This window comes from Procambarus clarkii, chromosome 30, assembly GCF_040958095.1.
Source record: "Procambarus clarkii isolate CNS0578487 chromosome 30, FALCON_Pclarkii_2.0, whole genome shotgun sequence".
Classification (NCBI taxonomy): domain Eukaryota; kingdom Metazoa; phylum Arthropoda; class Malacostraca; order Decapoda; family Cambaridae; genus Procambarus; species Procambarus clarkii.
In genome coordinates, this window is record NC_091179.1 from 37,284,275 (window position 1) to 37,310,043 (window position 25,769).

The 25,769-nt window shown below is 42.4% G+C and overlaps 1 protein-coding gene across 1 annotated transcript in view; it reads right to left on the reverse strand.

Annotated features, from left to right (window-relative positions):
* Nucleotides 1-6,056, reverse strand: part of LOC138370055 (dentin sialophosphoprotein-like) — an 80,358-nt gene extending 74,302 nt beyond the window's left edge. Inside the window, exon 1 of the mRNA XM_069333832.1 lies at nucleotides 5,908-6,056. Coding sequence (XP_069189933.1) covers nucleotides 5,908-6,056 — 149 coding nt within the window. The remainder of the gene's footprint in view (nucleotides 1-5,907) is intronic.
* Between the last annotated feature and the right edge of the window lie 19,713 nt (nucleotides 6,057-25,769).

A 25,769-nucleotide genomic window follows, 5' to 3' on the forward strand; every position in this document is an offset into this window, starting at 1 on the left:
TCGTCCACCGGTCCTCACCGAGAGCACAACGAGAACACATACGAGAATCAAACAAAATACTGCTAGGAAACATTTGGTCATCTGAGGGATAAGCTTCCTGAACTTGTCATGTCCATAGCCAGCAACATCCACAAGCCTGGCTTGGACCGAAGAGGGCACTAGACCTTTTGAACACACCCCACATACCTCTGACGTCTGGGGAATCTCTGGCTGGTTCACTACATGCTGTAACTTGCCATACCGCAAGCACACATCCGCCTTCGCTCCAGACTCGTTGGTATCCGTGGGTGCCTGCACACGAGGCCTCTCTTCTAGCTCAGGTACCTCTGCCTTCTTAACCTCATGTTCCTTGTCGAGAGACGAATTAGAAGTCTCTGCTAGATAACTGTCGATCTGCGGGGGAGAGGACAAATTAGACATGTTCAAATCCGGGTCTGTCTTTACCTGGACATTACCATTGCCTGTTACCTCAGACCGTGCTGTTCCGGTAGACTCGTCCGCAACCTTGGGACGATTGGTGCTCCAATCGGTCACCAAGTCGTTGGCTAGTACCACGTCAATCCCAGCCACAGGGAGGGTATCGACTACTGCCAACGCACATGTGCCGCTGAAATAAGGAGAGTCGAGATGTACTGGCACTAAGGGGGCGATGTACTGCGTCCTTGGAAACCCAACCAGGACAACCTCTTGTCTCCCGTCCACACTTACTCCCTCGGGTAACGAGCTCTTCACGATCAGGGACTGGGCTGCTCCACTATCTCTGAGCACTACCATTGATCTACCAGTATGATCACTCGTTACATACCCGGTTGAAGTGTGAGGGGCCAACAAACTTGGTCCTTCCTGCGTCGTCGTAGACTGGTTTCCTACTGGTGGTGTAACACAGCTCATCATCATCACCTCCCTACGTGCGCTGCCACCTCTTCTGCCTCGGCACCTAGCAGCTATATGCCCTTTCTGCCCACAAGTCCAGCACACCATATTCCTCCTTGGACTACGGTGTTTCGGACTACTAGGACTTGTTCTTCGGGGGCTACTTGGGGGCGTCTTCTTAGCGCTTCGTGGGACGGGAGTCTCTTCATCGTCCTGAGGTCTGTCAAACCGGCGCTGGTAATTCCTCGGGACGTACTTAGCAGACGGCCTATGAGTCAGGATGTACTCTTCAGCCATGGTGGCTGCTGCACTCAAGGTCTCCACCTGCTGCTCTTCTAAGTATGTCTTGAGGTCTCCAGACAAACAATCCTTGAAGTCTCGAGTAGAATCAGCTGCTTCGAGGTCTTCCCTGGTCTCCACCTTCCGAGAGGTACACCATTCTTGGAAAAGTCGCTCCTTGATCGTGGCGAAGCTCAGGTGAAAGTGTGCTCCTGAGGTCTTCTTCAGGTTTCTGAACTTTTGCCTATAATGCCCTCAGGTACCAATTGGTACGCCATGAGCACAACTTTCTTCACCTTGTCATAATCGCTGGAGTCGTCAAGGGATAACGTAGAGTAGGCGATTTGGGCCTTCCCAGTCAAGACTGACTGTATCATGATGGCCCAATTCTCCCTTGCCACTCCAAAGCAGGCAGCGACTTTCTCGAAGGCTGCAAAGAATTTTGACACTTCCTTCTCATGGAATTTGGGGACCATTTTGATGTTGCGTACCGGATCGAAAGCTACTGGTGTCCGTTGTTTGCCTCCGACCACCGCCTAATCGCAAAACTTCTAGTTCATGTTGTCTCTCTCTTTCCTCTTGTCCTCGTCGTTCTTGTCTGTCTCGTTCCTCTCTTCTCGCTCTCGTTCTTCTCTCTCGTTCTCGTTCTCTCTCTCTCGTCTCTCTTCCCGTTCTTCTCTCTCTCGTTCTCGTTCTTCTCTCTCTCGTCTCTCTTCTCTTTCTCGTTCTTCTCTTCCTCTTTCTCGTTTCTCTTCTCTTTCTCGTTCTTCTCTCTCTCTCGTTCTCGTTCTTCTCTCTCTCGTCTCTCTTCTCTTTCTCGTTCTTCTCTCTTTCTCGTTTCTCTTCTCTTCTCGTTTCTCTTCTCTTTCTCTCTCTGCTTTCCTTTCTTCTAATTCTAAACGTCTCATCTCTAATTCTTTATCTTGTCTCTCTCGTTCCATTTCTAATTTCTTCCATTCTATTTCACGATTGATCTCTAGGGCACGCATCTTGACTGTTAGGAAGCTGATATTAAGCTCGCCTGAATCACTGTCAACGTCGCTGCCCTTATCTTCCTTTTCCGTGGAAGCTATGTCTGCACTTTCCTTTGTACTAGGAGTCTCGCCTTCCTGTTTCTCTTCTGCTTTTAGGTGCCGGTGTACCTTGGACAAGATCTCCACACGGGAATCACTGGCACGGATCTTGATCTCCAGGTAGGCGCTCACTAGTACAAGCTCTGGTTTGCTCAAATATTTTAATCTGGCAAGACAATCTTCTCTGTTCAGAAAAGCCTGAACCTCGTCCAGATCATCGATGGTAGCTTTGTCTGCCATGGTCACAGATGGAACACTTAGCACTTAACACACTGCTTACACGTTAGCACTTAACACACCGAGCACTGATCTACGCCAATATTGCACTTTATCGCACTAAACACTGCACTTGCCAATATTGCAAGTAATCACTTCGGGCACCACACTACCCAATATTGAACTGAGTCCAAGCGAACACTTCGCTCTACAATATTGCACTGAATCACTGAGCACCGCACTAGTCAATATTGCACTTAATCGCTTAATCACAGCGAGCACCGCACTGCACAATATCGCACTTAGTCACTCTGAGCTGAACACGACAAAGCTCTTCGTGCAACATTGCAACGCTTACGAGAAAAGAATTTGACGCTAAGCCGAGCAAAGTGTGAGTTCAATCAACATAAAATTGAATTCTTTGGACATGTACTTAGTGACAAAGGTCTGTCTCCAGATCCTAAGAAAGTTGCAGATATCAAGAATGCTGCACCTCCTTCAACGTCCACTGAAGTACATAGTTTTCTGGGAATGGCAAACTACTGTTCTCGCTTCATTCCAGATTTTGCTACCATTACGAAGCCTCTACGTGAGCTCCTGAAGAAAAACGCATCATGGTACTGGAGCGATATCGAGCAAAATGCATTTGATGCTGTGAAAGATGCACTAGTAGAGAATGCGACTGCTGCATACTTTGATCCATCAATGGACACTGAATTAACGGTGGATGCTAGTCCTGTTGGATTAGGTGCTGTTTTAGCCCAACACAAACCTGGTCAACCAGATTCCAGAGTAGTAATTGCCTACGCCAGCCGTTCTCTCACAGATGTTGAGCAACGATACAGTCAGACAGAGAAGGAAGCTCTTGCTCTTGTATGGGGCTGTGAACACTTCAATGTGTATCTGCTTGGTGCACCCTTCACCACGATAGTCACTGACCACAAACCGTTGGAGACCATCTTCAATAATCCAAAGTCCAAACCACCAGCTCGCATTGAGAGATGGGCTCTTCGTCTGCAACCATACAACTTTACGGTGAAATACAAGCCGGGTGCAGGCAATCCCGCTGATTACATCAGTCGACATCCTGCAAACAGTTTCACCATCACCAAGCATCAGCAAGTTGCCGAAGAATATGTACACTCTGTAACCTGTGATGCAGTCCCTAAGGCTCTTACTCTTGATGAAATCCGTACTGCAACCCTAGAGGACCCAACTCTGCAAGCAACAGTGGATTCATTGACTAAGAAAAAGTTTCCACGCATCCCACCCTCAGGAGTTGACCAAGATGCATTCAAAGCTCTTGAACGCATCCAGACAGAATTAAGTGTTACGCAACAACGCGACACTGTGCTGCGAGGTACTCGTATCGTGATTCCAGCTGTTCTCCAGCAACGTGCTCTGAAGCTTGCACATCAAGGACACCAAGGTCTTGTTAGGACGAAACAGCTGCTACGAGAAAAGGTGTGGTTTCCTGGCATTGATCGTCAAGCAAAGGATATGCATGATGCCTGTGTCCCTTGCCAAGCTGCAGTGGATACTTCAAGACCAACACCTCTACAACCTTCACCACTACCTGCTGCACCATGGACGGAAGTATCAATGGACTTCTGCGGACCACTACCAACTGGAGAGTACTTGATGGTAGTCATTGATGATCACTCACGTTATCCAGAAGTAGAAATCATCAATTCCACATCTGCAAAGGCCGTCATCCCGAAACTTGACAAGATCTTTTCAAACTTTGGCATTCCTGAAGTTGTCAAGACGGACAATGGACCGCCATTCAATGGACAAGACTTTGTCAACTTTGCTGAGCATATTGGATTCAAACACCGCCGTGTGATGCCACTACATCCCCAAGCAAATGGAGAAGTTGAGAGATTCATGCAACCTCTCATGAAAGCGGTACGCTGTGCTCATGCCGAAGGACGATCCTGGAAACAAGCTATGTATGCTTTTCTCAGGAACTACCGTGCAACACCACATGGAACACTGGGCAAGTCGCCTGGCGAACTTTTATTTGGACGTCCTATGAGAATCGCACTACCCGTCATGCCAGCCGAGGTAACGGATAAACGTCTCGCTCAGAAGGATGCACTAGCCAAGGGCAAAATGAAAATTGCTCATGATCAACGTGCAAAGGAACAGTTCATAAAGGTTGGTGACACTGTTCTCGTTAAAAAGAAAAAAGAGGGAAAGTTAGATATGCCGTACGATACAAAACCATATAAAGTGATTAGTGTAAAAGGAACTATGGTAACAGCTAGTAATAGAGATCATAGTATAACACGTAATATGGCTTATTTCAAAGTGATTCCAACTAGTGTAGAAAATGATGAAGTGCAAAGTCGTGCAAAAGAAAAAGAAAAAAATAGTTATAACCCGACAAACAATTCATCAAGGGATGTTATTGCATTTAAGGACTCTCGTCCTAAACGTCATGTTAAACGCCCTACACGATTTGATGATTAATTGTGTTCCTATGTAATGAAAAGTATTTACTTATTATGCTAAACTAAATTTAATATTGTTTGAATAATGCAGATATCTCATTCAATATTTTGTAACTTTGTATTACAGTTTCTTTCATGTTTGTTTAACATTGCATATGTATTTTTAACATTGAAATCCTTTGTGGAAAAGATTAAGTTGTTTAAATTCTTTGTGTGCTTAATTAATGTTAAATGTATGCAGTATCTCTTGATATGGTAATAACTTACTTTGTGTCAATAACTTTGCTTTGTGCTACAAGCATGGTAGACATCCTGTATTCATTCTTTTTAAAGAAAAGGAGGGATGTCATGTTCACAGAAAATGGTACCATCCGTTTTCTATGTGCGGCGGCTGAGACGCCAGAGAGAGAGAGAGAAGGTAAACAAGAGAGCGTACAGGACGCCAGCCAAGCTTGGTAGCTACTAGTCATGTAATCATATTAAGTATTAAAGTCAGTAACCAAGTCATGACTTTACATCAACCCTACAATCAAGACTTCCTCAGTAACACACAAACACCACAAGTTCCAGTATACAGGTGGTTACTGAAAAGAGAAAGATCATTAACATTAACACCAACATTCATCACAGGCTTACCGGACTTAGGAGGAGTTGGTTTGGGTTTTTGTTGTTCAGTGGTTCCCTTGTATTGAGACTTACCACACTTGTCTATGGTATGTCCATAGAGTCTACAATACTTGCAGTACAGTTGTGAACCAGCTTGATCGGGGCTCACTTTCTCGTAACTGTACCACGACTTCTTACTGGAGGATGGTTCGGGTGTCAGCCAGTGGATGAGGCTGTAAGTGTCAGCCGACTTAGCACACTTCAGGTAGTCGGTTTCTTCTTTATCTGCTAAGTAGAGGCGGACAGGAGGCGGCACACGCCTCAAGAATTCTTCAACAAGCATCAGGTTGACGAGTTCTGCAAAAGTAGAGACATGTGCTGCTTCCAGCCATTTCATGAAATACCTCCGTTTCGTGTTAGCAAACTCGAGGAAGGTAGTGGTACTTGCCTTCAGGTGGTCACGGAATTTGCCTTCAGGTGGATCGCTTATAGCGGCTGTATAATTTTCTAAAGGTACTTGCAATGCTGCACTAGGAGCATTTACACTCATCATGTCTGCGTCTAGCATACAACTAGTACTGTTTTAAGAAAACACGTCTTTATATCTATCCATTTTCTTTATATAGGCAGGTCTTTTCGTTATTCGGCCACCTGCTATCAATTTAGGACCTATACTTTTCAATGTTTCCATACCGCGTTTTCTAATTGAATCTTTCAAAGTACCTTGACCTGCATTTATATCCTGCAAAACATTCTGTCTTATTGTCAATGCTGCTGGCATAATAGTTTTTAATAGGATAGGGGTTGCTCTACGAGCTAGACCAGTTAAGAAACTTAATAGTCCACCTCCTCTTAAATGTCTTCTATCAAAAACAGTAATATCGCCCAGTGCTCCACCTCTCTTCCCTCGAGGAGCGATAAATCGCTCTACCTTGTCAACAGACAGCTGTACAAACCCGACCCTCATGTTTAAACGTGCTAGGAGAGAATGATAAACTCCCTCTACTCTTACCATTATATATCAACGGGTCTAATATGTAATACTGCAATCGTACATCCTTCCTTTTCAAAATATACAGGCTCCCCATCTTGATCTGTTAATTTAATACTGATGCCATCAATATTACTCGTATTTAAAGGTTTATATAATTTCCTGTGTGTTACATTACTTTGAAACGAAACAACATCCAAGATATTTACAATCTGATTACCAAACATGGTGGGCTGCATCTTATCACAATATACACACAAGAAATCTATACGGCCTCCTGGCCTAGGATGATAATAGCATGTATCTTGTACAGTTATCCTATTATTAGGTAGTTTATTCATAATAAAAATATCATAGGCTTTACCTACTTCAGCTCCAATAACTTTACATATATTTCGACCGAAAGATAAAGAAATTCGAACAACTAATTTACCATCCCTTGTAATAAATAATTTTAACAACTCACTAAATGCTGCATTAAACTTAATTCGATTAATACTCGAATCATATTTCATATAAACGTCCCCATGGTCTGGGAAATTATAATTAAGTACAGGTCCTATAAAACTCAGTGAACCTTTTGAAAATATAGTTGAAATTTCTCTATTTAAAATAGTCGTTAGCTCTATGCAATTATCACTGGCTAAAATATCCGACTTTAAAGTGAAAGATGTATTCACCGTACTCAAATCAGATAAATTTTTATTAGACACTAGAAGTTGAACTGAAATAAGACTTTCCGGGTCATTCCTCATAACAGCGAAATAAGATGGAGGCAGGAATATATTCTTCAGGCACACTTCATAAGCTTTATTCGGGTCTAAAGGCAGCTGATTATGTAATCTATTTTCAAAAGCATTGTTTTTAAATACATCAGTATCAGAGTTACTCGCTGCATATATAACGTAACTATCCATCCTGTAGACTAATAGTAAATGATAAAAATAAACAGAAACTCACCTTAATATGGTATCCAGGTAGACTCTCCTTCATCTCCAGCCTTGATCTTCCTCTTCAATTTCGGAGGAGAAAACACTTGATTTTTCGCATCTACATTTCTAAATAAATTCTTAGGTGTAGAGGTCAAAGAAAAAAACAACTTGGCTATGGGCAATTTATCTTCTGGGAATAATAATTTCGGAGTGCACATCCTGCCTATAACATCATCAACAATATTCATCCCAGTAACTGGTGATGTAATGTTCCCTTCCTCATCCCACTTTACAAGTCCAGTTGTATTAAAATAATTTAACAGGGAGACTGCAAAATCATAATCCTTAAGCTTTAATCTTAAGTCTATCAAGTGTTGTATAACAGGATTTGTTCTCACTTTCGTCGTAGGCTTCTCAACACTTACTGCCGTAGGCTTCTTTTGATCAATTGCTTTTCGTGGTACAAGATAGAATTCTTTCATTATTCCTTCTTAAATAGCCTTGAAATAAAATTTATAGCTATGGGAAGTAAAATGCCCAATAAATTACCTCCTCTTTTACTCGTTAATATGTCTTTCTTGAGTGAAATAGCCTTCTTACAGGCTAATGTATGGAGTAGAGCTCTATATTTAGAAAGTCTCTTTAAAACAGGCTTCCCAACTTCAATTTTATTTTTTAAGAAATTATTAAATATTTCAGATAGGCAAAGTATATGTTCCTTTTTAAGAGTCTTAATTAACTTTTTCCTAGAATTTTCCTTTATACATGAGCTTAAACTGCCTAGTCACGTCTTGAGGCGAAGATAAAGCATGTTCATCAATAGGTATTTTCCCCTTTAATCCTATATGTGGTGTTCTATTATACGTTTTAACCATATCAGGCAAGACATTTATATAGGTTAAGGTATTATAAGCCGTTAAATATTTATATATCATAGTTTTCAATGTTCTTATAAATCTCTCTGCAATGCTGGCTTTAGTTTCTTGAGAAAATACACTGTACAGTTTAATGTTTTTACTGTCTAACAATCGTTTCATATATTTATTATAGAATTCACCGCCCTTATCAGTGTTAAGCTTCCTTACACCTTTTGATGAAGGTAAATTCAGAATAGCTTTCATGGCTTCACTTACACTCTGACCTGATTTAGTGGATAGTGGAACTACATGTGCAAACCTAGAAAATATATCAACACAAACTAATAAATATTTAATATCATTGTTGTGCTTAGATAACAATGTCATATCAGCCAAGTCACTGGTAAAGAAAGCTTTAGGCCTAGGTGCTAAGATACGTCTTCGTTTAAATTTACGTTTGTTAATAGATGTAAGGTATATGCATTAGACGTTTTTAAATAGTCTTTCACATCTTTTATAGTTAATTCAGGGATTGTTTTCTTTGCAGCCTTATACAATTTTAAAACGCCACCAAACCCACCTATGGACTTGGGGTCATTGTATATCTTATTAAGAGTTTGTGCAATGTTCACCATTGATACACTATTTCATATGGGGGTTCATTTACAATATTTCCCCTAAATATTATGGATTCAGGTGTTTTAACGCCCAAGTCAACAAGTAAATACCCATACTGTCGAGAAATCACTTTCTTATATATCTAAAAATTTCTTGGCATCTTGTTTTCCGAATATTTGTCTGCCTAATGTTTCTATCTGGGACAAGTCTCTTGATTTAAGCAGAATAAAATGAGATGCATTTAAACTTATAGATCTAGAAAATTTCCCACTGAAAAATATATTTTGGGTTATAAAAATAAGAGAAATGTTCTCATGCAGTCCCTTAGTAAATATATCACTTACTATTTTAGAATTTGTAGATTCAACATACAAGTCATCATAAACAACTAATATATGAGATGTGTCCTCTGGATCACGATCGTCTAAAGGGTTTACAATTTCAGAGTAAAAAGATATCTTATGTTTAATGAGTGGATTAGTTCTCAACTCTTTATACCCGCTTCCACAGATAATTATTTTTGCAAAGTTCTGCTGATATTTCTCTATCATTTTATCACATAAATAGCTCTTCCCACCATTTGAAAATCCAGCAATAATAATTCTTGACGGTTCACTAAATATATTCAACTGGGTTTCAGTAATAACTTTTTTCTGCCCTTCCATGTTGCTAGGATTCAATAGACTAACTACAAATATATAATGAAAGGAGTATTTAAACGAAATGTACATTTGAGTTTTTATTTTAAACATAGCCAATAAATCATAGTCATAACATAGATATTTGAACATATCCAATACAGTAACAAAATCATAGAATATACAATATCAAAATATCATAGACATTAAATCATAGTCATAACATAGACATTTGAACATATCCAATACAGTAACAAAATCATAGCCAATACAATATCAAAATATCATAGACATTAAATCATAGTCATAACATAGCCATTAAATCATAGACATTTGAACATATCCAATACAGTAACAAAATCATAGAATATACAATATCAAAATATCATAGACATTTGAACATAGTCATTTCATATCAAATACAGTAACAAATCACAGCCAGTACAGTAACAAAATAAATCATAAACATTAGAATATAGTTATAGATAATACATAGACAATACAGTAACATAGACTTAGTTGTTGTTAGGGAATAATTGCTGAGCGACTCTATCCCGCTTTTCCCAAAGATTAAAAATGGGGAACAATTGACGTCTTGGTTGGGGATTATCTACAATTACTGGATCCTCTACCTGCACCTCTTCCTGTACCTGCACCTCTTCCTCTACCTGTACCTCTTCCTGTACCTCACGCTCTGGAATGTCTGGGTGACCGTAAGCTAATGACTCTGTGGGACTAATGAGGTACCTCTTGTCATCAAAAGCTGACAGACCGCGCTTAGTTGTTTTACACGTGCATATCTGTCCGTTAACATTACGAATGGATCGGGATACAAAATTAAAAGTTGTATTTGTCTCTAATGTGTTCTGAAAAGATGCATGTGTTATTTTCTTTTGTTGGTGATAAGGAATCCCTTTACATTTACATAAATGTTCTTTATCAAGGGTTAGGAGAGAATAAGTTTTAGGCTTGAGTGCAATTAATTCAGTTATAATTTTCTGCTTTACTTCTGACTTGATGTTTCGGCCCTCTCGGGACGCAACGGGGTCCTTACTCTGATGTTGTTAGAGGAAGATATATGTATCCGTTCCCAAGCCAGTAGTGGCTATCAAGGGATGAGATCCGTGACGCAAGTAACTTAAAAGGGAGTAGGGAAAGAAAGTTAAGAACTTAATATTATAATTACCATCACCGTTTAAATATAAAGAATAAATAAGTGCACAAAGGGGAGGGGTATTAACACTTTGCAAGGGGATTAATCCTCAATCGATGTCTTCTATTGAAGACGCTGGTGCCATAACTCTCGGTGCCTTCTTCGTGGCCTCACGACGTGTCCTCTGAGAATGCCGAGCCTACCCGGGCCACAGGTCAGCCAAAACGCAGGTCCACTGGGAGCACCGTTGTGGAGGCCGTCAACCACACGTCCAGCTGGTCTGCTGGCAGGTACTGAGCCACCAAGGCTGGTACGGCCACTCCACGAACGATATAAGGGGTACGCCCTAGACAGGAGTCTCGTGTGATATCACCAATCACCCTCCTGTCCTCAATACCCCAGTGGATTATCGTCTCCAACAGTCGGTCCCGGGTAAATCCTTTCACTGCCACTCCACTGGCAGGCTAACACACCACAGTGTTCTTCCGGGGGGACGACGTCACAACAGCTGCAGCAAACTTCACAGTATGGAGACTGGCTGCCTCGGGTAGACTGACTCCACCTTCAACACAGTGGTCCCAGGTCGGCTCTGTAAGCAGACACGTCATCAATAACAGGGACACTAAAACACCACACTTACAGGCTCAGACACAAACACCTGACGTATCCAGTCCATAGATGGCGCTGTCGTCGGAGCACCACCTCACCAGAGGTCAGGAGCGGCGGTGTTGAGCGCTGAACCAGACTGGAAACTGGTCCTCGAGGCCAGTACACGCTGTCCTCACTAGGTGTCGTCGTCCGTTTGGCGGGGGTTTCGGGAGCTGACCCACAGATGGCGTAGTTGTTACTGCTCCTTGCTCGGACGCTGGATCCGGGTTCGTAACACCTCCCCACCAAAAAGAATTTGGTTTGGGGTTCTATAAAAAGAAACACAAACCAAATTAGTACGACGACACAACTCCAAATGGACACACATGCTTTATAATCTGGGATGGCGAGGCTGTCTCGTCTACTGAATTGTACTAAAGAAAATTCCTGGCACAAAGTGAACTTGTAGATAGAAGGCAATGATCTGCCTGATATAATCGTCCACATCTCCACTGCGATGTCAAGCAGGGGCATCATCTCACATCTCTCTAGTAAGGATCCGTGTAGACACGATCTGGGGTGACTTGACACTTCTGCGTCGTGGCACCGATGACGGCTGATCACAGACGGCATTTCTGGTACCGGTCCGATGGTCCTTCAGGGAGACAGGAACCTGGAATACAGGAGTCTGATAATTCAGAGTGATTGCGACAGTGGGCAAGTCAGTACTTACTGCATACTCTTCTACTAGGCTTAAACCTAGTTTCCACAGGGCTGCTCGTACGTCGCAGATGGCATTCGCTCTGCCACCGTCAGGTCGACCAACGTTCCGTATAACGCTGTGTTGAGGCTCAGCTGTCACGCGGGGGGTGTCAACCTGTCGGAAACAGTCACTCATATTATCATATGTCGTACCTCCTGTATCATCTATTACCTCCCAGGTCCCTTCTTCAACTGCAACCCTTGCAGTACAAATCTCCAATCCCTGGGACCTCGTCACGATGTTCATGGGAGCCATCATTCGTCGGGTCGTCCACCGGTCCTCACCGAGAGCACAAACGAGAACACATACGAGAATCAAACAAAATACTGCTAGGAAACATTTGGTCATCTGAGGGATAAGCTTCCTGAACTTGTCATGTCCATAGCCAGCAACATCCACAAGCCTGGCTTGGACCGAAGAGGGCACTAGACCTTTTGAACACACCCCACATACCTCTGACGTCTGGGGAATCTCTGGCTGGTTCACTACATGCTGTAACTTGCCATACCGCAAGCACACATCCGCCTTCGCTCCAGACTCGTTGGTATCCGTGGGTGCCTGCACACGAGGCCTCTCTTCTAGCTCAGGTACCTCTGCCTTCTTAACCTCATGTTCCTTGTCGAGAGACGAATTAGAAGTCTCTGCTAGATAACTGTCGATCTGCGGGGGAGAGGACAAATTAGACATGTTCAAATCCGGGTCTGTCTTTACCTGGACATTACCATTGCCTGTTACCTCAGACCGTGCTGTTCCGGTAGACTCGTCCGCAACCTTGGGACGATTGGTGCTCCAATCGGTCACCAAGTCGTTGGCTAGTACCACGTCAATCCCAGCCACAGGGAGGGTATCGACTACTGCCAACGCACATGTGCCGCTGAAATAAGGAGAGTCGAGATGTACTGGCACTAAGGGGGCGATGTACTGCGTCCTTGGAAACCCAACCAGGACAACCTCTTGTCTCCCGTCCACACTTACTCCCTCGGGTAACGAGCTCTTCACGATCAGGGACTGGGCTGCTCCACTATCTCTGAGCACTACCATTGATCTACCAGTATGATCACTCGTTACATACCCGGTTGAAGTGTGAGGGGCCAACAAACTTGGTCCTTCCTGCGTCGTCGTAGACTGGTTTCCTACTGGTGGTGTAACACAGCTCATCATCATCACCTCCCTACGTGCGCTGCCACCTCTTCTGCCTCGGCACCTAGCAGCTATATGCCCTTTCTGCCCACAAGTCCAGCACACCATATTCCTCCTTGGACTACGGTGTTTCGGACTACTAGGACTTGTTCTTCGGGGGCTACTTGGGGGCGTCTTCTTAGCGCTTCGTGGGACGGGAGTCTCTTCATCGTCCTGAGGTCTGTCAAACCGGCGCTGGTAATTCCTCGGGACGTACTTAGCAGACGGCCTATGAGTCAGGATGTACTCTTCAGCCATGGTGGCTGCTGCACTCAAGGTCTCCACCTGCTGCTCTTCTAAGTATGTCTTGAGGTCTCCAGACAAACAATCCTTGAAGTCCTCGAGTAGAATCAGCTGCTCGAGGTCTTCCCTGGTCTCCACCTTCCGAGAGGTACACCATTCTTGGAAAAGTCGCTCCTTGATCGTGGCGAACTCAGTGAAAGTGTGCTCCGAGGTCTTCTTCAGGTTTCTGAACTTTTGCCTATATGCCTCAGGTACCAATTGGTACGCCATGAGCACCACTTTCTTCACCTTGTCATAATCGCTGGAGTCGTCAAGGGATAACGTAGAGTAGGCGATTTGGGCCTTCCCAGTCAAGACTGACTGTATCATGATGGCCCAATTCTCCCTTGGCCACTCCAAAGAGGCAGCGACTTTCTCGAAGGCTGCAAAGAATTTTGACACTTCCTTCTCATGGAATTTGGGGACCATTTTGATGTTGCGTACCGGATCGAAGCTACTGGTGTCCGTTGTTTGCCTCCGACCACCGCCTAATCGCAAAACTTCTAGTTCATGTTGTCTCTCTCTTTCCTCTTTGTCTCGTCGTTCTTGTCTGTCTCGTTCCTCTCTTTCTCGCTCTCGTTCTTCTCTCTCTCGTTCTCGTTCTTCTCTCTCTCGTCTCTCTTCCTCGTTCTTCTCTCTCTCGTTCTCGTTCTTCTCTCTCTCGTCTCTCTTCTCTTTCTCGTTCTTCTCTTCCTCTTTCTCGTTTCTCTTCTCTTTCTCTTCTCTCTCTCTTCTTCTCTCTCTCGTCTCTCTTCTCTTTCTCGTTCTTCTCTTTCTCGTTTCTCTTCTCTTTCTCGTTCTTCTCTTTCTCGTTTCTCTTCTCTTTCTCTCTCTGCTTTCCTTTCTTCTAATTCTAAACGTCTCATCTCTAATTCTTTATCTTGTCTCTCTCGTTCCATTTCTAATTTCTTCCATTCTATTTCACGATTGATCTCTAGGGCACGCATCTTGACTGTTAGGAAGCTGATATTAAGCTCGCCTGAATCACTGTCAACGTCGCTGCCCTTATCTTCCTTTTCCGTGGAAGCTATGTCTGCACTTTCCTTTGTACTAGGAGTCTCGCCTTCCTGTTTCTCTTCTGCTTTTAGGTGCCGGTGTACCTTGGACAAGATCTCCACACGGGAATCACTGGCACGGATCTTGATCTCCAGGTAGGCGCTCACTAGTACAAGCTCTGGTTTGCTCAAATATTTTAATCTGGCAAGACAATCTTCTCTGTTCAGAAAAGCCTGAACCTCGTCCAGATCATCGATGGTAGCTTTGTCTGCCATGGTCACAGATGGAACACTTAGCACTTAACACACTGCTTACACGTTAGCACTTAACACACCGAGCACTGATCTACGCCAATATTGCACTTTATCGCACTAAACACTGCACTTGCCAATATTGCAAGTAATCACTTCGGGCACCACACTACCCAATATTGAACTGAGTCCAAGCGAACACTTCGCTCTACAATATTGCACTGAATCACTGAGCACCGCACTAGTCAATATTGCACTTAATCGCTTAATCACAGCGAGCACCGCACTGCACAATATCGCACTTAGTCACTCTGAGCACCGCACAGGACGTATAACGTCACAATCGTCACACAGGGGGAATTATATACAGGGATTACGCCACTTCACCACCCCTGTCAAACATACTTAACAAGGGGACGGATCCCGCTGGGGATGCCAATTATGTTACGGCCCTCTCGGGACGCAACGGGGTCCTTACTCTGATGTTGTTAGAGGAAGATATATGTATCCGTTCCCAAGCCAGTAGTGGCTATCAAGGGATGAGATCCGTGACGCAAGTAACTTAAAAGGGAGTAGGGAAAGAAAGTTAAGAACTTAATATTATAATTACCATCACCGTTTAAATATAAAGAATAAATAAGTGCACAAAGGGGAGGGGTATTAACACTTTGCAAGGGGATTAATCCTCAATCGATGTCTTCTATTGAAGACGCTGGTGCCATAACTCTCGGTGCCTTCTTCGTGGCCTCACGACGTGTCCTCTGAGAATGCCGAGCCTACCCGGGCCACAGGTCAGCCAAAACGCAGGTCCACTGGGGGCACCGTTGTGGAGGCCGTCATCCACACGTCCAGCTGGTCTGCTGGCAGGTACTGAGCCACCAAGGCTGGTACGGCCACTCCACGAACGATATAAGGGGTACGCCCTAGACAGGAGTCTCGTGTGATATCACCAATCACCCTCCTGTCCTCAATACCCCAGTGGATTATCGTCTCCAACAGTCGGTCCCGGGTAAATCCTTTCACTGCCACTCCACTGGCAGGCTAACACACCACAGTGTTCTTCCAGGGGGACGACGTCACAACAGCTGCAGCAAACTTCACAGTATGAAGACTGGCTGCCTCGGGTAGACTGACTCCACCTTCAACACAGTGGTCCCAGGTCGGCTCTGTAAGCAGACACGTCATCAATAACAGGGACACTAAAACACCACACTTACAGGCTCAGACACAAACACCTGACGTATCCAGTCCATAGATGGCGCTGTCGTCGGAGCACCACCTCACCAGAGGTCAGGAGCGGCGGTGTTGAGCGCTGAACCAGACTGGAAACTGGTCCTCGAGGCCAGTACACGCTGTCCTCACTAGGTGTCGTCGTCCGTTTCGCGGGGGTTTCGGGAGCTGACCCACAGATGGCGTAGTTGTTACTGCTCCTTGCTCGGACGCTGGATCCGGGTTCGTAACACTTGAGGAGTCCTAGTTCACCTTTGCGAGTAGCAGAATACATGGGATGATCTTTGTCGAAATTACTGAAATCCATATAATCTACTAGAGGAGCTTTTGTCATTTCTTGGAAAGCATCTTTACAGGTCAGAGTAAATATGAATGAGTCTGTATCCGTATAAATTAGTCTAGCTCTCTCCCCATAATGGGCTTTAACTACATTATACCAGAACTCGTATAAACGCCTCTTGGCTAACTGCAAGATCTGATATCCCATGTAAGAAGGAGTGGTTACTTTAAGGATGTCTTTCATTACTGTACAGAGAACCCTATCTGGACCTAAAGAGATAGCTCGTTTATACAAAGGGTTTCTTGCATGACTTAAGAATGAATGTTTTGTCGTTACTAGATGGTGAGTATTAGCATATCTAGAAATATTGGTCATTGATTTCCCGTGCAGACTATTACTTATGAGTTTAAAGGCTTCTTCTCTAACTTTACAGGTGGTATTGGCTCGTTCTCGAATGTTGATTGAAATAAAATCTTTTAAATACGGAGCCTGATTAAATTCATAGATTGTTTTTACTCGTTCAACTTCTAGCCCTAGTTTTAATAGCAATTGCAGGAAATCAAGGCTCACTAAGTAGTTGTTTTGGGGCAAGTGGGATGCAATTAATTTAGTATTTTTAGGTGGGAGCTTACGTTTTTCATCGTTAAGGGTTTTCTTACTGTACTCTGACAAAAACTCCTCAGTTATATTAGTATGAGACAGTTCAAGGGGCAGATCATCAGTATACCTAGCTACCTCGGGAGATACTTGTCTTGTATCGCATAAAATCCAATAGCCTTTGTCTTGATCACAGGGGATATGTTGTAACCCTTGCCCTAATAAGGTATCCCGCTCAATGTCAGTTAATTGCAGTTAACGCTGCATATAGGCTGTTGAAGTCGAGGTACAAAATGTGAGTATAGTCATCAGAGCTGCTAAGAAGTAAAATCACAAAATACATGGAATCGCAGCAACTCCATAACCCCGGACAACATGGTTTCAGAACAGGGCGCTCTTGCCTGTCGCAGTTGCTGGACCACTATGATATGGCATTAGATGCTATGGAAGACAAACATAACGCGGATGTAATTTACACAGATTTCGCAAAAGCTTTTGATAAATGTGACCATGGTGTTATTGCACATAAAATGCGTTCAAAAGGAATTACCGGAAAAATAGGCAGATGGATCTACAATTTCCTGACCAACAGAACCCAATGTGTAATAGTCAACAAAATAAAATCCAGCCCATCAACCGTGAAGAGCTCAGTCCCCCAGGGTACTGTGCTTGCTCCAGTACTTTTTCTCATCCTCATTTCGGACATAGACAAGAACACAGCCTATAGCACTGTATCGTCCTTTGCAGATGACACTAGGATCTTCATGAGAGTAGGCAACATAGAGGACACGGCGAACCTCCAGTCAGATGTAGATCAGGTCTTTCTATGGGCTACAGAAAATAATATGGTGTTTAACGAAGATAAGTTCCAGCTCATGCGCTATGGAAAAAATGAAAATATAAAAACGGAAACCACGTACAAAACTCAGGCAAATCATAACATAGAACGAAAAGGCAATGTAAAGGATCTGGGTGTACTCATGTCGGAAGACCTTACCTTTAAAGAACACAATAAAGTAGCCGTCACAACTGCAAGAAAAATGACAGGTTGGATAACAAGAACTTTTCACACTAGAGATGCTATAGCGATGATGATACTTTCTTTTAGGTTCTACCGTAATTTTTTAAAATTATTTTCTCATTAGGATTATAGAACGAAAATACTTGGGATACAGTGCATGACTCTTCGTGAGCTTGAATTTCATCTAAGGGAGCATGCCAAAAGGCAAATTTTGCAGAATTTATGAGCGTTAGGAATTCTTTTATTGTTATGGTTAATATTCCTTGCATATTTATCAAATCCTTGATCAGACAGAGATGCTTGCCTTCTAATAACAACAAAGGGACTTGTATCGGCATACTTTTCTTGGCTTTTCCTAGCTAAACTAAGATAGTATCTGTTACTTTCATGAGTTTACTGTATAAATATAAATAGAAATTTTGTTAAGTTTCTCTATTTTCTTAAGATTATTCAAATGATACAGGGAATCTGATTTCATCTGCCCATACTAACGAAATCTTCTACACCACCTAATGCTTTGGTGATGTTGAATTAGTGTTTTTAAATGTCCCTCCACGAGCTACGCTTTTATACACGGCTAAAACATTGCAACAAACACTCACCTACTTCACTATGGGGGTTAATACTGATTCTTTACCCTTTAATTTTGCAGGATATGGTACATAAGATCCAAGGTGCATAGGGTGGCGAATATATGAAAAATTAATGGCAAAGCCTGACATGGAATGAATTCCTACACTTGAGGATTGACATTTTTTTTAGGCATTCGTCAATTTTAACAGACATTTCATCAACCCATGAATTTTACAAGAACTTCCACCTCTTCCTGTGTAACAGTCTGAGTTTTCACCCCTAATTGAAAATACTTCGTCTAATATTTCATATTGATTGTCGGCGTGATTAAGTTTTGTAAAATAAGGCTTACGTCTGGGTAAATATGAAATGAGGGAGGGAATTCTTCCTGTATTTGTCTGAACTGATTGTCTATATATTCTATAAAAAATTCACTATACCTATTTATATATACGCTGGGGTGAGCTTCTAAATGAACAAGGAATGGAGAATGAATGTCTCGAGAATGATCCTTCGAAATGGCGTATGACTTCTAACACTCGGAACAACGCGATTTATGTTAAGTACCTCTTGGGAATCTGGAGCGTTGACTTCTTCATCCGATATGTCATGAACAGGGAGATGATTGTCTTCTTCTTCATCTGAGGAAGCCTGCAGGTTGCCGTCTGGTGCATCTTCTTCTAGCTCCTGGGAAAGCTGGGGTTGACTGCGTACAGGCGTCTACACTCAGAGGGTTGGGTTGAATCCAGGGGCGCTTCTGTAATATAATATTAGCAATGAATAAACATTAAGAGGAAATTAAAAACATTAAGAGGATTTGAAAACCTTAATAGGAAAACGATGTTTGTAACTTTAAGAGGAAAAATATCGTCTAAATAAGAGGATTCATTAAGAGGAAAACAAAAAGTCTAAATAAGAGGAAAAACTGAATTACAGATAAATAATAATATTACTTACTAGCTGGGATGTTGATTCCACCAAGTATGAGATTCTCTTGATCACGAATAGGAACTCCTGTAATGGAAACATTTTTCTGTATGAGTACATATTACTTGTTTATACTCTTGTTAAAATATACAATTATTAACTTTTTTAAATTACGAAAATTATTGTGAAAACGTACGGTTATTTATGATGCGACGGCGTTTGAGTGGAGGTTCAATGACGTTTCTGGCTTCGGTGGAGGTTCTTGGTTAACGGACCAACGACAGTGCGGGCATGAAGTAGAAACCATGAACTGAAATAAGAATAATATATATAAATTGACTGTCTGTATGTATGTATGTGTGTTTCAGATATATATTTCTTTGAAAGTTTATTGAATAAGCGAGAAAAGCGGTACTTACGATTTGCACAATAGAGTTGTCCACAGCTGGTTCAGGTTACGTCAAAATGTCCATGCGGTGTAGACCCGTTGCATCCTATACAGTACAGTCTGCATTCTTGAACAGCATTGATGGACATCTCAGCTAAGCATGTTATGCATCTTGTTTGACACACATGCCTGATTTCGTTGTTGAGAGGAGACAGGCACAGGGAACACAGTGACATGATGATATGACTAGGCTGGGGGAAACCTTGTGAACAGGATGAAGAGTGAATTGTTGACTGAAAGTGCTGGCCTCTAAGACTTCGGCCTTAGGCGATCTGAGGGGGCCCCTGAATGAGCATAATAACATTAGTGTGCCCCTGAGTGAGCGTTTTGGCTGTTTTATTAATAGCGAGAATGATTGGCAAATGCTGGGATTAAACTCTTTTATATAAATTGTGTAAACTAAAATTAGACGACTAAATAAATTATAAATAAATATGTTTTATTAACGCCTAATATGTATATATATATATATATATATATATATATATATATATATATATATATTATTATATATATATACATATATATATATATATATAAATTATTACGGTGGTGAACGATGACAATGACTGGTAGATGACAATGCAGGTAATCAGGTGATGATTGCCTCGGGCAGATAGCCTGGGGCAGGTAGCCTGGGGCGGCTTAGATAGTCTCGGAGGCAGCTTCAGTATTAAAGGTTACATTGAGATGCCTCGGTTGATTTGTGTAAAACTGACTGGTTAATGAAAAAAGGAACAAAACATTACGATGTCAGAAAATAGCTGTAAGGAAATAGGAAGAGAGAACAATATGAAAAGAAGAGAGAGAGAGAGGGACGGTCCAGATATTATGGAGAAGATAAGATAAGATTAAAGAGGTGACCTGAAGGCAGCGTCTGACTGGGGCCGTAAGGTAAACATAGGTGAGGCAAGAGATTGTGAGGTAAGGGGGAGAGAGGGAGGGAGGGGGTGTGAGGTATGAGCGGGAGATGCAGGGGGAGGGGAAGGCAGTGAAATGATTCAGATATATAGCAAAATACTAGTTTCTAAGTAAGAATCCAACTTAAACATATACAGCCTAAATATCTTTTTTTTTTTTTTTTTTTTTTTTTTTGTGTGTGAATCTGTTTATTATCGGTAAGAACTCTGAAAAAAAACTCCCGTAAGAACTTTAACAAAACTCGTATGACATTATTTTCATCATAAGAACTTTTAACAAGCCTCGAAAATCTCAGAAATTATTTTCCTCATAAGAATTCCTTAATTCCAAATCTGTGACTAGCCAAATTAACCTGAAAAACCCTGACGGTCTACTGGCCCTTTTTTCCCAGATCTCTTAGCAAACTTCTATGACATTATTTTCATCATAAGAACTCTTAACAAACTTCTATAATCTCAGAAATTATTTTTCTCATAAGAAATCCTTAATTACAAATCAGTGACAGGCCAAATTCACCTGAAACCCCTGACGGTCCAGCGTCCTCTTCCCTAATTTACCTGAAAACCCTGACGGTCCAGGGGCCCTTTTTTTCCAGAAAAAAAAGGCCGCTGGACCGTCATCCCTACTACTGTCAAGGTAACATCATGCACGCTACAATGTTGTCAAGGTACCATCATGCATGCTACAATGTTGTCTAGGTACCAACATGTGCGCTACAATGTTATCAAGGTACCGTCTTGCACACTACGGTGTAGTCAAGGTACCAACATGCATCTACAATGTAGTCAAGGTAACAACATGCATGCTGCGATGTAGTCAAGGTACTAACATTAACGCTACAATGTAGTTAAGGTACCAACAAGCACACTACAATGTAGTCAAGGTACCAATATGCACGCTAAAATATAGTAAAGGTTCCAATAAGCACGCTAAAATGTAGTCAAGGTACCAACATGCATCTACAATGTAGTCAAGGTAACAACATGCATGCTGCGATGTAGTCCAGGTACTAACATTAACGCTACAATGTAGTTAAGGTACCAACAAGCACACTACAATGTAGTCAAGGTACCAATATGCACGCTAAAATATAGTAAAGGTTCCAATAAGCACGCTAAAATGTAGTCAAGGTACCAACATGCACGCTAGGGTGTAGTCAAGGTACCAACAAGCACGCTACGGTGTAGTCAAGGTACCTACACGCACGCTACGATGTAGTCCAGGTACCAACATGCACGCTATAATATAATCAAGGTACCAACATGTACGCTACGATGTAGTCAATGTACCAACATTCACGCTACAATGTAATGAAGGTACCAACAAGCACACTACAATGTAGTCAAGGTACCAATATGCACGCTAAAATGTAGTCAAGGTACCAACATGCACGCTAGGTTATATTCAAGGTACCAACAAGCACACTACGATGTAGTCAAGGTACCAACATGTACGCTACAATGTAGTCAAGGTACCAACATGCCTACTACGATTTATTTAAGGTAACAACATGCACGCTGCGATTTATTCAAGGTACCAACATGAACGCTACAATGTTGTCAAGATACCAAAATGCACGCTATGGTACAGTCAAGGTACAAACATGCACGCTACGATGTAGTCAAGGTACCATCATGCACGCTACAATGTTGTCAAGGTACCATCATGCACGCTACAATGTTGTCAAGGTACCAACATGCACGCTACAATGTTGTCAAGGTACCAACATGCCACACTACAATGTTGTCAAAGTACCAACATGCTCGCTATAATGTTGTCAAGGTACCAACATGCACGCTACGGTGTAGTCAAGGTACCATCAAGCACGCTACGATGTGGTCATGGTACCAACATGCACGCTACAATGTAGTCAGGTAACAACATGCACGCGAGGGTGTAGTCAAGGTACCAGCAAGCACGCTACAGTGTAGTCAAGATACCAACATGCAGGCTACGATGTAGTCCAGGTACCAACATGCACGCTACAATGTAGTCAAGGGACCAACATGTACGCTACGATGTAGTCAATTTACCAACATTCACTCTAAAATGTAGTCAAGGTACCAACAAGCACGCTACAATGTAGTCAAGGTACCAAAATGCACGCTAAAATGTAGTCAAGGTACCAACATGTACACTAGGGTGTATTCAAGGTACCAACAAGAACGCTACAATGAAGTCAAGATACCAACATGCATGCTACAATGTAGTCAAAGTACCAACATGCATTAGAACATAAGAACATAAGAACAAAGGTAACTGCAGAAGGCCTATTGGCCCATACGATGCAGCTCCTATTCTATAACCACCCAATCCCACATATATACTTGTCCAACCCGCGCTTGAAACAATCGAGGGACACCACCTCCACCACATTACGCGGCAATTGGTTCCACAAATCAACAACCCTTTTACTGAACCAGTATTTACCCAAGTCTTTCCTAAATCTATTTATTTTAATACCTTATTAATATCCCCCCTGTTATGTCCATTCATCCACTTGTAAACCTGTATCATGTCACCCCTAACTCTTCGCCTTTCCAGTGAATGCAACTTAAGCTTTGTTAATCTTTCTTCATATGAAAGATTTCTAATTTGGGGAATTAACTTAGTCATCCTACGTTGGACACGTTCAAGTGAATTTATATCCATTATATAATACGGCGACCAAAACTGAACTGCATAATCTAAATGGGGTCTAACCAGAGCAAGATATAGCTTAAGAACCACACCAGGTGTCTTGCTACTAACGCTTCGATTAATAAATCCCAGTGTCCTATTCGCCTTATTACGAACATTCATGCATTGATCCTTTTGTTTAAAATTTTTACTAATCATAACTCCCAGATCCCTTTCGCAATCTCAACACCATCTAGCTCGTATCATGTAACTCTATCATCATTACCTAGCCTCAGAACTTTACATTTATCAGCATTAAACTGCATTTGCCAATCCTTTGACCATTTCAAAACCCTATCTAGATCAACTTGAAGTGATAGTGAGTCCTCCTCCGAATTAATTTCCCTACCAATTTTCGTATCATCGGCAAATTTGCAAATGTTGCTACTCAAACCTGAATCTAAATCATTTATATATATTATAAACAACAGAGGTCCCAGGAAAGAGCCGTGAGGTACTCCACTAACAACGTTATCCCACTCTGACTTAACCCCATTTATACTAACTCTCTGTTTCCTTTGGAATAGCCATGCCCTAATCCAAGTTAATATAGCACCCGCAATACCATGAGCTTCTATTATTTTAATTAGTCCAACAAGCATACTACGATTTGGTCAAGGTACCAACTTGCACGCAGCTATTTAGTCAAGATACCAACATGCACACTACGATGTAGTCAACATACAAACGTGCACACTATAATGAAGTCAAGGTACCAACATGTATGCTATGATGTAGTCAAGGTACCAACATTCTCGCTACAATGTAGTCAAGCTATCTACAAGCAGGCTACAATGTAGTCAAGGTACCAACATGCACGCTACGATGTTGTCAATGTACCAACATGCACGTTACGATGTTGTCAAGGGTACCAACATTCACGCTACAATGTAGTTAAGGTACCAACAAGCACGCTACAATGTAGTCAAGGTTCCAATAAGCGCGCTAAAATGTAGTCAAGGAACCAACATGCACGCTAGGGAATAGTCAAGGTACCAAAAAGCACGCTACAATGTAGTAAAGGTACCAACATGTATGCTACGATGTAGTCAAGGTACCAACATTCACGCTACAATGTAGTCAAGGTAACAACAAGCACGCTACAATGTAGTCAAAGAACCAATATGCACGCTAAAATGTAGTCAAGGTACCAACATGCACGCTACAATGTAGTCAAGGTACTATCATGCATGCTACAATGTTGTCAAGGTACCATCATGCACGCTACAATCCTGTCAAGGTTATCTTGAGATGATTTCGGGGCTTTACTGTCCCCGCGGCCCGGTCCTGGACCAGGCCGCCACCCCCAGGAAGCAGCCCGTGACAGCTGGTTAACACCCAGGTACCTATTTTACTGCTAGGTAATAGGGGCATAGGGTGAAAAAAAACTCTGCCTATTGTTTCTCGCCAGTGCCTGGATCGGACCCAGGACCTCAAGATCACAAGTCCAGTGTGCTGTCCGCTCGGCCGACCGGCTACCTAAACCGTACCATCATGCACGCTACAATGTTTGTCAAGATACCAAAATGCACGCTATGGTACAGTCAAGGTACAAACATGTATGCTACGATGTAGTCAAGGTACCATCATGCACGCTACAATGTTGTCAAGGTACCATCATGCACGCTACAAAGTTGTCAAGGTACCAACATGCACGCTACAATGTTGTCAAGGTACCATCATGCACACTATAATGTTGTCAAGGTACCAACATGCACGCTACGGTGTAGTCAAGGTATCATCAAGCACGCTACGATGCGGTCAAGCTTATCTTCTTGAGGTTATCTTGAGTTGATTTCGGGGCTTTTTAGTGTCCCCGCGGCCCTATCCTCGACCAGGCCTCCACCCCCAGGAAGCATCCCATGACAGCTGACTAAACACCTAGGTACCTATTTTTACTGCTAGGTAACAGGGGCATAGGGTGAAAGGAAACTCTGCCCATTTATTCTCGCCGGCGCCTGGGATCGAACCGAGGACCACAGGATCACAAGTCCAGTGTGCTGTCCGCTCGGCCGCTCGGCTTCCTCTGGAGGTACCACATGCACGCTACGATATAGTCAATTCCCAGCAACAATTTTAGGTTTGCCACAACATATCTGGAAAGTATTTGAAAGGATTGGAAAACGTTTGTTTTATCGTATCAGATACGATATTGTGTGTGGACTTAAATAGGTTTCCAAAACTTATAACCAAGACCTATGTAACTACACTAATTTGAGATGTTGTGGCAACTTTACACTCCTAACATGAGTCATTCATAATCCATTCATACACCAATATGAATCTCTTGTGAAAGGTTTGAGCCTAATCTGAACCCTTTTCACATCTTTGTGTTTAAAGTT